The sequence below is a fragment of the Hippoglossus stenolepis genome, chromosome 11 (assembly GCF_022539355.2).
Source record: "Hippoglossus stenolepis isolate QCI-W04-F060 chromosome 11, HSTE1.2, whole genome shotgun sequence".
NCBI classification, from domain to species: Eukaryota; Metazoa; Chordata; class Actinopteri; order Pleuronectiformes; family Pleuronectidae; genus Hippoglossus; species Hippoglossus stenolepis.
This window is the reverse complement of record NC_061493.1, coordinates 12,759,469-12,776,564: the sequence shown is the minus strand read 5'-3', so window position 1 is coordinate 12,776,564 and position 17,096 is coordinate 12,759,469. Positions and strand designations below refer to the sequence as shown.

At 43.5% G+C, this 17,096-nt stretch overlaps 1 protein-coding gene across 2 annotated transcripts in view; it reads left to right on the top strand.

Annotated features, from left to right (window-relative positions):
• Nucleotides 1–17,096, top strand: part of LOC118118015 (ephrin type-B receptor 1) — a 156,497-nt gene that overhangs the window by 59,707 nt on the left and 79,694 nt on the right. For both annotated transcript variants that reach the window (XM_035170778.2, XM_035170777.2), the window contains exon 3: nucleotides 955–1,636. In XM_035170778.2, coding sequence (XP_035026669.1) covers nucleotides 955–1,636 — 682 coding nt within the window. The remainder of the gene's footprint in view (nucleotides 1–954; nucleotides 1,637–17,096) is intronic.

Below are 17,096 nucleotides of genomic sequence, written 5' to 3'. Positions count from 1 at the left end.
TGAGAAATAAACACAAATGTTGAAAAACACCTTATGTTGCAATGTTAAAGAAAGTAAACACAAAAAACCTGGACCTGCCTCTGATCTGTATCAGCACCAGAAAGTTCTTCCCTGACCAATACTGCATCTGTCTAATAGTTTTCGCGTTATATTTTCTTAATAAAACAAACAACAAACAAACAGACAGAGTAAAGGTAGTGAGAGGTAATTAAAGCGTCGTATTTAGAATATCAGTAGACATTTTGATCTTAACAGCAAGTTTCTAGAAAAGCTTTTTTTCAAGTGATCCCTCTTCCTGATTCTCAGTGATTCCAGTCAAATAGCCCATTTTCATCAGGATCTGGTGCACTGGGGTAAAACCTCTCGGGTCCTCCGATACCTATCCAAGAAAATGTGTGGATCAAATAAAGACCGTTTACATTCTTTCCATCAGCCAGGCTCATAACTGCCATGTAGTGGTCGCCATCTGTCTGACGGAAATTCATTAGTGCAGAATCTTGAATTTGTTACACAACACATTTTATAAGCGTCAACTCAGTGCCCATCCCCATAGGTGGCAAATAGCAGCACATCCCGAGTAATTACTGACTTTGCAGTTTACAGTGGCAGTACACATACTACAGCTGCTGAGTTTATTGAGAGAACAAGTGGGCAAAGTTGTGTTTTTGTTGTTGCTGTGCTTAAAAAAATATTTATGGTCCAGAGAAAGGATGTTTGTGCATCCTCCATGCACGAATAAGCCCTGAAGCTTGACAGGCTGATTCACTCTGCTAATCCAGGAAGAAGACTCACATTTGGCGCCTTAGGGAGATTACTGATATGTGTACAAAATCTGTGACTCTCAGCCAATATTAGCATTCTCTATCACAAAATGAGAAACGACCAGAGCCTTGTCACTGATGATTACTAATCAACTGTGTGCTCTTCTCTCCCTCTCTCTCTCTCTGTCTGTAGTGGGAGGAGGTGAGTGGCTATGATGAGAACCTCAACACCATCAGGACCTACCAGGTGTGTAATGTCTTCGACCCCAGTCAAAACAACTGGCTCCTCACCACCTTCATTGATCGGCGCGGAGCACAGCGCATCTATGTGGAAATTCGATTCACCGTGCGGGACTGCAGCTCCATCCCCAAAGTCCCCGGCTCCTGCAAGGAGACATTTAATCTCTACTACTACGAGACAGACGCCGTCATCGCCACCAAAGGCACCGCCTTCTGGATGGAGGCGCCTTACCTCAAAGTGGACACGATCGCCGCAGATGAAAGCTTCTCGCAGGTGGATTTTGGTGGGCGCCTGATGAAAGTCAACACGGAGGTGCGGAGTTTCGGTCCACTGTCTAAAAACGGCTTCTACCTGGCGTTTCAGGACTACGGGGCGTGCATGTCCCTGCTATCGGTCCGAGTCTTTTATAAGAAGTGCCCGAGTGTGGTCCAGAACTTTGCAATCTTTCCAGAGACGATGACAGGGGCTGAGAGCACCTCCCTGGTCATAGCAAGAGGGATCTGCATCCCCAACTCAGAGGAAGTAGATGTTCCTATAAAGCTCTACTGCAACGGAGACGGAGAGTGGATGGTTCCTATTGGTAGCTGCACATGCAAGGCCGGATTCGAACCTGACAATGGCAACGTGTGTCGAGGTGAGTAATGAGCAGAACTACACACATTCATAATCATCCAATAGTTGCTATTTGAGTGTTACCTCTGCTAGATGCAAGCACCCAACTTTATTTTCATCCATCACTCTCTTTCGAAATGGACTGCTCATAATAGAACAAGTCACTTCATTGTAGACAGGCGACATGAATTCGTTCTATTTTAGGCTCGGATCACAGATTTTCCACATCGTTGGAAAGGCTGAATCGACTGCGTTTCATGCGTTTTGCTGAGCATGATGTTCAGTATTCCTGCCTTGATCACATCCACCTCCTGCATACTCAAAAGGCACATTAGCATTGATTCTAAAGCTGCAGTGAATGCCGGGCTTGTGAGCGGCACACTTTGCAGATGGCGAGAGGTTTGATTCTGCCTCAGTGTGATGTGCGGGAAGACTAAGTTCTGAAGAATATGTAATAGACGAGGTTAATCTGGATTTTCTGTTCAAGCTGTCACTTCCTCTTTTTGTCCGTCCTCTAATGCACCTTCGCGCTCTGCACCATGCTATTCTGACACACTCCCAATCTTACACACACTGGCGCGCACACACACACACACACACAGACCCGCAAAGAAAATTTCCTCAAGGTGTCTGATGATAATGTGAGTCGCTCGGGGCTCCGAGTGTGGAGCAGTATTGGTTGGCCCGCCTCTGGAGGTTAGCGGGAGAGTGTGTGGAGCCCAGATAAGATTGATTGACGCACATCTGCTCTGATCAATAAACAGATATGAGAGTGCCACATATCTACAAAGCATACTATGTGTGACTGTGTCTACTGTATCCTTCTCGCATCGCTCTATACCCGACGCAAAGTGCAACCACACACACACACACGCACACATTAAGTCCTTGGCTGAGGTGGAATGACTTTCAAATGTAAATGACAAGGCAAGGGTTGGCTGCCTCCCTGGAAGTTTTCCTCTCAGATATTTTGTGCCATCTCATCAGAAGCGTGTTTTAGATTGTTCACAGTTCATTTCATTTTACATAACTTTGTTTTTTTGTTTCAGTGCAAGGTACATTTAATTTACCTATTTTTAAATGAATCTATACGACACATATACGCAAAGATATTAGTTTTCAGTTCATAATGGACAAACTAATGACTTGAAAGTATCAAACCTCTGTTTGCCTGCTGTGAGTCTTTATTCGAACTTTTCAACGGAACAAAGCTCAGCATCATTTTGTCAAATAGAAAGTTTCAAACGGAACAGAAATATAAAAGTGCTTTTGACACACTAGTTAGTTTTCTGCTTTTAAACATATTTCTCAAGAAACCAGCTGATCAATTTAAGTGCGGTAAATCCTATAATTAAAAGTTTGTGTTTCAAATGCCAATCTTTTATTAAATGTCTTTGTTCTACTATGGCAGGTACAAAATGTTTTTTCGTTCAAAAAGTGACTGGAACTTTAATGTAATAAAACCACTCTCAGTTATTTTCTTGAAGATGTTTATACATTTTAAGATACCATCAGAACAAACATTTCTGAGTGACCTGGTCGTCTGTAGCCTCCTTTAAACTTTAAATTACACCCTGTGGAAATGTAGCATTAGGGAAGGTATGAAAGAATCAGTCTGTAGATGGACGGAGCTTTTAGTGTGTAGCTGGAGAAGAAAGTTGTATAAACCTGTGAAATGTTGTGTAGGTTGACCTTAAGCCTCAGGACGTACACAAACAACCCTGACAACAAAAATGCATGCATAGAGAGAGAAAAAAAGAGTCAGACAGAAGGAGAGCAACAGATGATGTTGCCATTTTTATCTCTCAGAACTAGTTAACTCTCTGGAGACTCGTATGGAATCTGTTCGCCTCTCATCTCCTCAGAGAGGCCCCTCCAATAAGCGCATTCTCAATCTTTTAATTTCCCTTGCAGTCTCTTTTCATGGGCTTGTAATCCGATGTTTAAACAGGGGGAATCTAACCTTAAAGTGCTTGTGGAGGCTGAGTACTATGGGTGTCCAATCAATTGGGGGGTGGGTGCAATAACATGGCCTCAGCATCGGTTCTGAAGTAATTGCCCATTAGAGATGAAGTAACACGAGCGGGAACACAAAGAAAACGCAGTTTCATGCTGAAATAATTCCCCTCATTGAGAGCAACATGAGAGGGAAAGGTATTATATTGGAAAGGGAAAGCACTGCGGTGCTTAAAAGCACACTTGGAAATGGACTACATTTATATAGCAGTGTGAGAGTTAATGTGACACCACAGGTCACATTCAGACACACACACACACACACACACACACACACACACACACACACACACACACACACACACACACACACACAATGTGTGGTACATTATTGGGGACAATTTGGGCTTCACTATCTTGCCCAATGACTCTTAGACACATGGATTGGAGGCGGGAATTGAACCACGGTCTTTCTAATTAGTGGCCGACCTGCTCCATCTCCTGAGCTGCAGCTGCCCCTCTGTGCCTGAGCGACTGAGACTTTACTTCTGTTTGGAACTGTGCTAAACAAGCTCATGTTGTGATACACTAATGTAAGAATATACAGAATATAGGGAAAATAGAGTAGAATCAAATGACTAGTGCCTAAAATGACTACTGAATAAAAACACAATTATACACATAATTATACAGTTATAGCCATAACTGACTTTGTAACCAATGAGAAAGAGAAACGCATTAATTTCCACTATATGGTGGTCTGTTTTTTTTCCTCTGAAATAACTTAACATGTAATGTAACAGTCGCAGAACTGTGCTTATCAAATGCGTGGTTGTGAATATGTTTATCTATGCACAGTGAAGAGCAAATGTTGTGAGGGATGATAAATGTTTTTAGGTGACACATTAATCACTTTTCACTTGTTTAATTTGCGAGTCGTTTAATATGACGGGGGAAATAAGCCTAATTGCACCTGAGTGTGCTTGTGTGTTTGTGGGTTTAAACCTGCTTGTCTGCGTGTTGTCAGTGTGTGTTTGCATGCGTGTGTGTGTATGTGTGAGTGAGTCTACCGTACCTGATTGCAACTTCTCTAATCTATATGTTTTAATTAGGGACATGTAGCTGTCCGTGTGTGTGTGTGTGTGTGTGTGTGTGTGTGTGTGTGTGTGTGTGTGTGTGTGTGTGTGTGTGTGTGTGTGTGTGCGCACATGCGGCCTGCTGTTACTTGGGCAGAGAGACCATGTAGAGCTGTGCACTCTAACGATGATGCCAGCATGCCATCCTCATTACCAGCTCCCCAGCTCCCCAGCTCCCACACAAGCCATTTGGGTATCCCCTTCTCTCTCTCTCTCTCTTTCCCTCTATCTCACTCTTTCTCTCCTTCTCCCTCTCCCCCCATGGCTATGTAAGCAATCTGCTAAATATTTTATCACCTCCCTGTTAAATCGAGCGGAGACACAAATAGCACCCCACTACCTCCACCAACGCAAAGCTTGTCTTGTGTGTGTGTGTCCTGCTCAGCTCAAGTGTCTAAAGAAAGAGCGTGGAGGTTTTAGCGAAACCTTGATCAGGTTTACTTCACATCCATCTCTGTTTATGTTTTCATGTTATCATTGATCATTTTAATGTTCCTTGTATTTCCATATATAGAGATTAAAACTCCCCAGTGCGCTAATTATTCAGACGTTTAAACTCGTAAAAGTGAATGATGTGGCTTAAATTGCTTCAGAGTAAACAGTCACTAAATGACACTCTGTGAAGAACAATACAATACTTAAGATTCCCTCGTCTTCCTTTTACTGTGAACACTTTTTCCTATGAGGAGTAACATTTTATTTGAGCTGATAAATATTGTCCTACATGGCGACTATGTAGCTGAAGCTCTTATCTAATGAGGCCCTCTACTGTATTTTATCTTCTTTTCATAATTACTTAGCCAAACCCAAATCTTAGCCTCTGTCTATACCTAACATTAACAGCTCAGTGATCCGACTGAGATCAGACTCTTTAGACCTGGACAGCTTTAAGTCCATTTGTTCTCACATGCATTAAAAATACATTCTGAATGTTTTTCTTGTGACCACTTGTGATTGGACCCCACTTCTTGGCTCTATGTGCAAACAAACATGTTGACGTTATTTGTGTTAAGAGAATGTTGTTTTTACCCAGTCTGCGTTTACAGATGTATCAGATGACAATGTTTGTGTGTGTGTGTGTGTGTGTGTGTGTGTGTGTGTGTGTGTGTGTGTGTGTGTGTGTGGGTGGAGAGAGAGTGAGCGAGTCAGGAGGGGCTGAGATAATCAATGATCTGGGCACAGCTCTATGTAGTGAGATTTTTCCTATTTACCCAGTCAATGTTGATATTGTAGCTACAAAAAAACATATGGGCATTGAGAGGCATAAAAACATACAGCGAAAAAAAAGAGAGTACCTCTCAAGGTGGTGTGAGTAATCACGTCAGGACGCATTTGGGTTTGTTCTGTACTTAGCGCTGACCACTTGTGATCATGTTAATATCCAGGTATAGGAATGAGGTTATCGAGAATGTGCTTGAGGTTCCGATCACCCATTCGGAGGTGGTCTGCAGACGCACACGGCCCCGTTAACCGTGTATCCTGGGCCACATTGATCGACTGTTAACTCAAATGACGTCTGCTGACCCGCTACAATTTCATCATGTGCCAAAAATATTTGTATACTTCTCAGTGTTTCACATACATTGAACTCATTCCCATCTAAATCAGATCGCTCCTCTGAGTCTGTGAGTAGGGGACAGAGGAAAGTAGAAACATTGACATAGAATGAGCATTGTTTCTAACGTGTGAAATGTATTCGAATGGAAAAGGAGCAATGAAAAGCTTAACAGCTAAAATCATGATCCATGATATAAACTGGCTATTTATTCATGGAACCATTTATCTGTCCGTCCATCCATCTGTCTCTAACTCGCTACACTATCCATGATTATGCTTTTATTCAGTTATAATTCCTCCCCGCCACAGTCCTATAGACCCACACTGCAGCACAAATCTCATATTTCCTCTCTCTGTTAGGCACCAGTGGGCTTTTGACACGCTGGTACATTAATATTACAAATATTCAAATAACTTTATTTAACATTCTGCAGGCTGACAGTGGCAGCGGGAGATTCACAGCCCATTGAGCAAGTGCGCTTCCCTGAGCTAAGTGCCGATTCATCATGGCTGCCTTACTCCTGTCTAATGGCTGCCATCATGGGGCACGAGCACACGCGCCCGCTCTCACACACACACACATTCACACACACACACATAAACACACATTTTTCCGGCACACGCTTTGAAATACTGTTAGTTCTTCCATGTGTGCATTTAAAAAAATGTTAAATGTGGTGTTCCGAGCACATTTGTCACATTATTAACTCTAGCCTTAACCCTCATAAACCTCAATATATACCCATATAGACTTCATTGTCGTGGGCAGCAACCAGCTGCTTTATTACTCTGAGAGATTAGAGATTCTAAATAAATTAAAGTAAAATTTAGTTAAACAAGCAGTAAAACTCTTTGGACATATTCATTTATTTAAAGCTTTTAAAGTTTGGCTTTGGAGACTGTTTTCTCTGAACTTTTGACTTTACAGTTTTTCTGCTCCGGCGAGGGTTTGATCACTTCTTCATGTGTCTCATCTGAGTATACAGGATCTGGCAGACAGCACCCACACAAGCCTGGTGAGCTACTAGAGCCAATTCCAGCCTGTTTGGCCTTGTCTACCGCCGTTCCACAGGGTTTACTTCATTTGCAGTGGAGCATTCATGTGTAGTCCCGAACTCGCACACCCCAGACACACACCAACATCCACTAAGTCACCTTGAAGCCTAATTAAGTCAAGGTCTGACTCTTCCTGTTCCTATTAGTCCTATGGCAAGTGAGGACCAGTGTGCAGGAGACAGTAAACATGGAGAGGTGGGAGGAAGAGACTATATAAGCTATAAGAAAGAGCAGAGGCTGAAAGACTTCTTGTTTCCATGGGTCTCAATAGACTGAATAGGGGATGGCAGAGAGCAGTGGTGAAAGAGTGTGACCCAAACAAAGACTCTTTGAATTTAGGGTCCAAACAGAGTGTCTGTAATGACCCCAAACACAGATGCGCTGCTCTCGCCGCATCGACAGAGTCAGCCCCTAATGATGTGAGTGGAATTCAGAGATTTTGTTCACACATAATGGAAATACCCAGCACACACAGCTCTTCTTATCCCCCATGGATGACACACACTCCTGCTCCTATTATTTTTCACTCTCCCTCTCTTTCCTTTCAGTTGCCTTTTTTTTGTTTGGTTCTCTAACCTTCAGCCCCTTTCAAGCCATGGTCACTGGGATTTCTTTTCTTTCTCAGCCTTTCTTTGTCATCTCTCACTCGGTCTTTCACTTGGTTGCTGCACAGGAACTCTTTCAAGAAGGATCACTTTGACCCGATATCTCTTCCAGTCCTCCTCGGCAAAGCCTTCTTCAGTTCTCTTCCTCGACTTCAGTTTTCACTCCTCATATATGTTCACTACTCCACTCCTCTCCTCTACTCTTCTGTCTCCTGTCTCCTGTCTCCTCCTTTCCTTTCCTTTCCTCTCCTTTCCTGATGTCTCCTGTCTTCTCCTTTCCTTTCCTGTGCAGTCCTCTCCTCTCAATTTCTTTCCTTTTCTTTCCTCTCCTCTCCTGTCTTCTCCTATTCTCTCATGTCCTTTCCTCTCCTCTCCTCTCATCTCCAGTCTTCTCCTTCCCTCTCCTCTCCTCTCCTGTCTTCTCTTTTCCTTTCCTTTCCTTTCCTGTCCCATCCTTTCCTTTCCTTTCCTTTCCTTTCCTTTCCTCTCCTCTCCTCTCCTCTCATTTCCTTTCCTTTCCTGTCCTGTCCTCTCCTCTCATCTCCAGTCTTCTCTTTTCCTTTCCTTTCCTGTCCCATCCTATCCTATCCTATCCTATCCTATCTTCCTTTCCTTTCCTTTCCTTTCCTTTCCTTTCCTCACCTTTCCTCTCATTTCCTGTCCCGTCCTCTCCTCTCCTCTCATCTCCAGTCTTCTCATCCCCTCTCCTCTCCTCTCTTCCTCTCCTCTCGGTGAGGACACTGGGTGTTGAGGCCAGGGGGACACGCAGGGAGACAAAGGCGCCCTAACTTTCACCAGATGGCTGGGGCTCTGCCTAATTTGCCTATGTCACCCTCGCTGGCAAACACACAAAAGCCCAGCACTGTGGAAGCCTCCACTTCACCCTCTCACCCCAGCCATGACCTCCATCAATCAAATTCCTCACGTTATTCCTTTGAATTATAATTGCACCTTTAAGATCATAACAAAGAAATCAACCCTAGCGCTGTGGAAAAGTGTCTATTTCTGCAGAAGAGACCAAAAGTTTAAAAAGTTCTTGACAGCACAAAGAAAAGCGCTGTCACTCTCCATGTACTTTTATGCCTCCACCGCTCACCCCTCCTCACTTCTCCCCCTCCCTGGAGTGTATGCTCCATCAGGCAGTAATGAGGAGACATGGTGAGCCTCTCCACAGAGCGCCCCCCCCCCATGTTTCACAGAGTACAAACATTCCCCACTCTCCACCGCTCGTCATTTGTTGATTCTCCCTCTCCACTCATCAGTGTCCATCAGTATCCACCGTTCAGCTAATAAAACAGCCCGGCCTCCTTGGTTTGACAGCCGAGCGACACATTTCAATTCTAGGAAATTGTCTCGTCCCCTCCTGAAGGTTATCAGTGGCAGGGTGATAGATATGGACTAGTCAAGGTTAGGCTGGGGAACTTGTGGATTTACAAATTAATTAGAATTGAATTGCAATTATAGTAGGGCCAATAAACCTTTGTTTGTTTTTTGAGAGCTAGCAGACAGAGCAACCGGGAGGAATGTAGGTGCAAGCATAGTTTTTCTATTACCGGTGATATTTGGTTATGCAGGATTACAGATCGTGTTGGTTTTATTTGACCGGTTTTGAGATATTGACCTGTTGGACCTCTTCCTTCTCTTTCTTCCTCAGAGAGATGATTTCTCCAGTAGAAAGTAACTGAAACTAGAATGGCATTCAGAAGAGCACATGCCACCAAGGCCCCTCAAATTCAATCAAACTGCAGCAAATGGGACACACAAAACAGAATTTTTTTCTGATTCATGAATAACACTGAGAATTTTTTAAGAAAGTGAAGAACATTCCTGGATGCACCTCATTCAATGGGTTATTTCCTGACCCATAACGCATCCCTACACTGTACTTTGGGTAATCCGTAATCATTTTGTATTTCTGCTAACGAACAGACTTACAAATAAACGCTCATTAAAACATAACCTCCTTGATAGAGAAAATTGAAACTATGGACACGAAGGTGGATGATTGGTCATGTAAGAGAAATGAAGATGCCAATTTAAAAAGGAGGAGACGCGGTTGATGAGGATAAGCACCACAGAATGTAATTTATCTCAAAACTTGGATAAATAAATCCAAACCTTTCAATGTAGCTGTATGAAAAAGAAAAAAATATAACTTTTAGTGTTACCAGGACAAAATTCAACTTTTTTTCTTATAGGATGATTCCAGGATTTTTAGGTTGCAAGCCTGTATTTTTAATAGCGTAGGAAGCACAGATTACAGTTCTGGTAGATGGACTCATCACAACTACTCAGCACAAAGTCAGCATGATGGGATTAGGTTCACAATAAGCAAGTCCTGCAAGCCAAGTGTATATATCTTCTATGCTTTGTGCTGATCCTGTCAGTCCTTCCTAGGACTTAATATCAACGCAAAGCTTAAAATCTTTGGATAAAAATTGCGCATTTTGAACTTTGCATATTTCGCTTTGATGACCTCACAACATCTGTCATAATTTCTCTGCATTTGAAGTGTGCAGTACATTACTTTCATCTTCAGTGCTCCCTAAATATCCCAGATTAAGCACACGTGAAGAATTATGTCTGTGTAATCAATGTGATGACACCAGACATTATCCTAAACCAACTAGGCTCCCTATAACAGGGCAGGTCGCACCAAACACAACCTCAAAACCTTCACAATATGCAATTATCCGGCAATTAGACGACTCCCATAATCTTGCGTTGCACTGTGTCATTGTCTGCGTGTAATTGCACGTTTTCGATGACAGTTCACCCAGCCTGTACTTTTCAGGGTCAGGGGCATGTGGTTCTGCAGAAACCAGAGAAAACGTCTTCTTTTTCCAGAGTGACAGACGGGAAGAGCCAATGAGGCCCCGAATCCGAGAGACACATCTCTGTGACAAATTATCGATCTCGGCTTTGCTGTCTCTCCTCATGCCAAGGACCCCCTGCTGTGGCTGTCTTACAAAAAACGCCCACTGGAGGAGACTGTGTGAATATTGAATCTTGAAAGCAAGACGGGGGAGAGCAGGAGTGTGTGTGTGTCTAGGTGTGTGTGATGAGGGGGCAGTGATAAAAAAAAAAAAGGAGGAAGAGAAAAAAAAGAGAAAGAGAGTGACTTGGTAATCCTCTCTTTGAGCACTTTGGGCTTTGGGCTCCTTTTGTTTACTAAGTTCCCACACTTGCCGGGGGGCTGCAGCTTTAATTCTCACACCAAAAATTAGCATGAGCAGACTCTGAGCTATATGTCCGTGTGACGCTTCATATGCATGCGTGTGTCCCTCTTCATCTCTCCCAGCGTGTGTGCAGTTGAGAGGAGGTGAGAGCGCATCCTCGTCGGCTGGGTCAAACCAACGTTAATGGACTCTTCAAAGTGTGTGCGGTTTTATGGAGTCTAATGAAGTCTGCAAACCTCTGAGAGGGTCTTTCTTTTGCCTTCGTTTTGTAATGAAAAGCCACCGCACACCCGTCATGCTTTCCCTGTGTTTGCCGAGCGGGAACAGCGTCTGTGTCAATAGCCGAGCTGCCGACGTGTTGCGGGCCTCTCTCGCTTGGAGGTTGGATTGATTGCATTTAGTATCGTGTGCAGAACTGCAATGACTCATACTGTAATGTGACATTGCAAAAAAGAAATGCACGATGGGTACAGTAAATGTCAAAAAAACAATCCTGTTATTTCATACATCTGAGCAATCTTGACTTTTCAGTCCTCACTCATTAAATCAGACGCTGCTGAAATTCATGTTTTGTGCTCAAAGAGGTAACCGTTGCACATTGTTGCAGTAGCTTGAAGGACGTGAAACATCACCTGAAATCTGATGACTGTATCAGTGTTGACAGAAGTGAGAGGTTCGGTGCGCGTCTCTGCTTTTAACGGCGACACAGAGAAGAAAAAATGGACTAGAATCATTAGCCACAGAAATTAGGCTATCCTGTGATCTACACTATGCTGTCACTGGATATGGATTATTCCCCCACGTCATTGTGCACCAGACGTTTGTTTACCGGTGCGACACATTTCAATATGTCCCTCTCGTTCTTTAGAAGCCATTGATTTCATTGATTTCATGGGTCAAGATATGTAATTGACCCGCAGTTCTCACAGCTCTTATGCTGCTATGTCGCTATGGATTAGATGGCTGCTTTAAAATCAGGATGTTATGTTGCTTTTAGTTGATTGACGTCCATCCCCAAGGCCCATTTTACAGTTAACAACAGCATTTTAATAATCCTCAACCGTTTTAATGAGGCGACAACTTGGACAACACCCCAGAGAAAGTTTAGTCACCCTCTAAATCATTTTTTATAGAAGTAATGATTTTATTATTAGAAGGGAAATTTGATTAAATGTGATGCACTGAGCGATACCTTTATAATTTGCCCTCTGACAGGGTTTTATGATGTCTATGCACGGCGCTTACAAATACAAAAAAAAGTCCTCTGAAAGAGCAGAGATGTTATCTTGTGAAACTGTGTAGCCGGACCAGACTGCACAGTGGTATGCTTCTCAAAAAGAATGGTATCTGATTAGTCCAAGTCCGAATAGAGGCAGAAGCTGACAAACAAATGGATTTGCTGTGCCGAGAATGTTCTCTGGGGGAGCTGGATGGGCCGAGATACAGACACGCTGCCTTTGTGTCGGAGCCAGCGTGAAGCATAATAAGACCCTTTGGGGAATGAACCAAACGCGGAGTGATAGCGACACAAAGGCACACATGCTCATACACTCAGTCAATTTCACTATCTCTCTGCCTCTCTATCCGTCTCTCCTTTTCACCGATCCTCCTCTCCTACTTCCCCATAAACTGACCTTTATAGCGCTGGCTGCAGTGGTCGTCCTGTCATTATGTGTTTTGGCTTTTGCAGGTTTCCTGACTCAGGTTTATTGTGTCATGTCAGACTCCCACAAACAGAGTGCACAGCCTTTTTATAAGGATCTCATTGTGTGTGCGTGCATGTGTGCGTGCATGTGTGTGTGTGTGTGTGTGTGTCTCTGTGTGCTTCACACCCATCCTGGCATGAATGGGCCAGCAAATCCTCTCCCCTCCCTCTCTTGTTTCTCCTCTCTATCTCATCTTTTCTGCCTCTTTAATTCCCTCTCTACCTCTGTCCTCCTTTTCTTATGTTCAGCTAGGAGAGCAGTCACAGAGAGCGCGCGACAATAGAGGTATTAACCAAATGTATATTGAGGTTTCCTGACTCGCGCAGTCAATCCAATGCTTTTACCTCCCTAATGCCATGTGAATGGGGCCGCTGCTCCCCGAGACACGCCTCCGCGAGAGCTCGGAGTGAGGGGCCCTTTTATTGGCCCTTGTGACCTGCGTCCACGTTTCCTCCACATCTCCGTGCTCGCAGTTCTTCATTTTCATAAGCGCTTAATCTGGATTGGAAGCGTCTCCTTTGTGCATGGATAATATTTGAAATGGGAACCTCGGCCAGACAAAAGGACTCAACTTTGGCTGAGGCGGGGGGGCCTCCATCGCCACCACTCCTCCCTGCCCATTCTTCCGTACAGGACCCCTTGCGGGAGCGGCTAATTGTTGTATGGAGAGGGAGAGTAATGGGGTGTTGAGTGGATATCCTGCTTAACACTGCCCCCAGTGGAATATGAACGTGACCAAAAGGAAGATGAATGGACAGCTGGGAGAGGAGAAGAGCGGCTTTGTAAAAAGATGATTTATCCACCTCTCACAGTTTATTCATCATTTGATCCGGGTCAGAACAGATCGTATGAAGCCAGCTGTTCGTGCAGTTTGGTTTGATTCCTCTAGGTTACAGCGCTCGATACTTCGGAGCAGGAATGTGTAACAAACTCAGAGTGAAGCTTTGAAGTGTAATGCTGTTGCCATGGGCTACTTAGCTCCAGGGTCAAATGAGATTACACCCTTGATCTGTATTCGTGCTTTCTGATGTGAATCATTGTAATGTAGAGGTGTGTGTCGTGTGTGTGTGTGTGTGTGTGTGTGTGTGTGTGTGTGTGTGTGTGTTTGCACCCTTATGATTTGCCTCTGCATTATTGTGAATGACACACAGATATGTTGTTGTGCTCACGTAGCCCTCTCCCAGAAAGTGGTTGTTACATAATTAGCTGCGTTGTCGCCCTGATCGTGGTGATTTGTTGGTGTGTTTCTCCGGCTTGCAAAAGCCCATTCCTTTTACTCTCTCTCTGTCTATCTCTCTCTTTCTGCTTCTCTCTCTCTCCCTGCTCACTGCCCCGGAACACCTTAATCCAGTGTGAAAGCAATTGGCTCTCTCAGATCTAATCAATAGAGGGCCAGGGCAGCGAGCCACGGGGAACATCTCTGGCCCCTGCTCAGCTACAATCAATTTAGAACCATTGATTCAGTGATTGAAATACAAAGAGCAGACTCGCCGGACCGTACAGGTGCCTTAGTGTTTGGGTGTGCCAGCATGTTATATATCTCCCAGAGTGAGCATTTCTCTGTATTTATGTGTGTGTGTGTGTGTGTGTGTGTGTGTGTGTGTGTGTGTGTGTGTGTGTGTGTGTGTGTGTGTGTGTGTGTGTGTGTGTGTGTGTGTGTGTGTGTGTGTGTGTGTGTGTGTACTGTACGCAGGTGGGTGTGTGAGTTTGTGGTGTAAATTTTTTCATGTGTGTGTGTATATGGATAGTATGATTTATTTTCGAGCCCTCTGTAGTAAAGTGGGTATGACATTTAATCTAGCACCTTTGAGACAGCGCCAAGAAAAAAGAAAAAAAATCACTCCTAATCCAATATGTCCTCCTCAGGGAAGGTGTGTTTTTAAAGGTGTGTGTGTGTTGACCAGTGCATTTGAGCGCACCAAAGGGTTCCTACACTACTCATCAGTCTCACAGGAGGCGTTTACGAGAACTTTATGCGAAGAGGCATTAATGGTAATGTGAATATTTTCAGATGTACAAGCAGAGTTTAGAAGGGCCCTTGATTAACATTCACATGCAAAGTGTATGTACACAGTGGTGACTAGGAGAATGCGTGCGTGACCACTGACACGTGAGAACACACACGACGACTTTTCGCTGCTTTGCATTTGTATGTGTGAATTCATGCGCATGTGATGTCAGAGCATATTTGACCCTGTTTTTCCATTTATGTGCTGCCATGTGTGTACACCAGGGAGTGTATTCATTTGTGCAATGTGTTACTATGCAATCACAGGGTTAGGTGGTACATGCATGTTGCTTGATGTGCGACATTGTGTTTGATGTAAGTTCCTGCTGAATGTAAACACGCACAACCATACATGTTCATGGTCATCACTGAGTGTAGCAGTGCATCAGTAGATGGAGTATAGAACATTTGTAAAAGCTGCTGTCTTTACAGCAGCTGTCCCACAGTGTGACTATGATGTGTTGTTCTGCTTGGACAGTTTCAAAGAGAGCAAAGTCAAATTTGATAGAAGAGCAAATTAGGAAATCAAGAGAAAATATGACTGTAGCTGCTAAGGCCATAAACTTGACAAAATACAAAATACAACCTAATAAAACATAAATGAGATAAATCCTGTTGTCATATTTGTGCACTGTGTTCCTCAACGTGACTTTTTCAGTGTCTATCAGCTGCTGGATTAAATTTGATGATTGAAATGAATCACAAATAAATTGTTTTGTCTCCCTCTTCATTCGTACAGAACATGTTCAAACTCTCATCCACACACGCGCACGCACGCACACACACACACACACACACACACACACACACACTGCCACTGTGCCTTGTTTACCCTTATACCCTCATATTAATAGCTTTCTGCCATTTATATGGTTTATCCTGTTTCCCGGGTGGTTGTGTTGTGTTCTTTTTCTCAGTAATTCCCTGTTGGACAAAGTGTTGACGTCTTTCACAAAATTCACAATGTCTCAGAGCCTAATCAGAGTACGTCACACACAGGAAAAAGCATCTACTGGCACAATTAAACACTCGACTGTGAGCACGTTCTTTGTTCCAACTGTACTGAGCCCCCAGGGCAGCAAGAAGCTCCCTCACTGATTATGTGGATAAGTTTCTCTGAATAAACATTGGACTTCATCTGTGAATTATTATTATTAATATTATTAGTTAAATACATATTAAATGCCTTTATCCACAAATCAAGATATACATTTATTTATATACATATATTTGTGTTTTATATATATATTATATATTACATATATACATTTATATTTTTTTCCTTAACACTCTAAACCTTATTTTGGTTTTGGTGATCAGGGACTTTTTCAAAATGATTTATTCATGTCTGCAGAACTTCTTCTCACCTAGTCCTCCTTTAATGATATTTGTTTAATTTACAGAACCTTGGAAACCACAGACTCTCAGTATAATCCGATGTTAAACGTCTCACTGTAAAGCTGCTGTGATGCAAAGAGAGCTACACCTTCAACTGACAACTCTGTTGGGTTTTTGTTCTCTGTGAAGTGCAATATCTTGGTCATCCATCAACACTCGTCCATCACTGTCCATCATGCGAATGAATGACTTCTGGTCTCTATCCATCTGGCAACGTGTGGGGAAGTGCATGCAGCATGAGGAGGTCCCACATGGATGCCTCCACTTCAGGCACACATACACACGATCACATGAAACTAAACACATATGTTTTCCAGTTTCCTAGCTCAGGGCGTATTGACTAAGGCGGGCCGATAAAGGTCAGTGCTGTCCATATTCCGACAGGTGGGGCGGGGGCTACAGTTCACCATCCAGCACACCATCACCGCGAGGTGTCTCTTTGTTCGGAACAGGATACAGTTTCCTGATAAGGCTGAGTAGAGGTCATGCAGATGTGAATATGACATGAATATAGATGTGCCATCAGGCCGGTGTGCACCTTCAGATAGTGTCACAGCTGCAGGTACATTGTGTACGGCAAATGAAGTCAACTTGTGTTTATTCACACAATGCAACACAGCACTTGATGAACACATCTGTTTGTCTCTGTGTAAGCAAAATATATTCCCATGCTCGTTATTCATCTGTTGAGTTTTTCTGGCCTGATGTCAACAGAATAGTTGTTTTTGTTTCGTATAAAAGCGCAACCATCCACGACCGTGAATGGAGCTGCCTCTGTGGGGAAGGACGGATGCATATTGTGTCTAAACAGCATCCTGTTGCCTATTGTCAACCTTAGAAATAATAGCCTGGTCGTCACTAAGTATGCAATGAGAAATGGC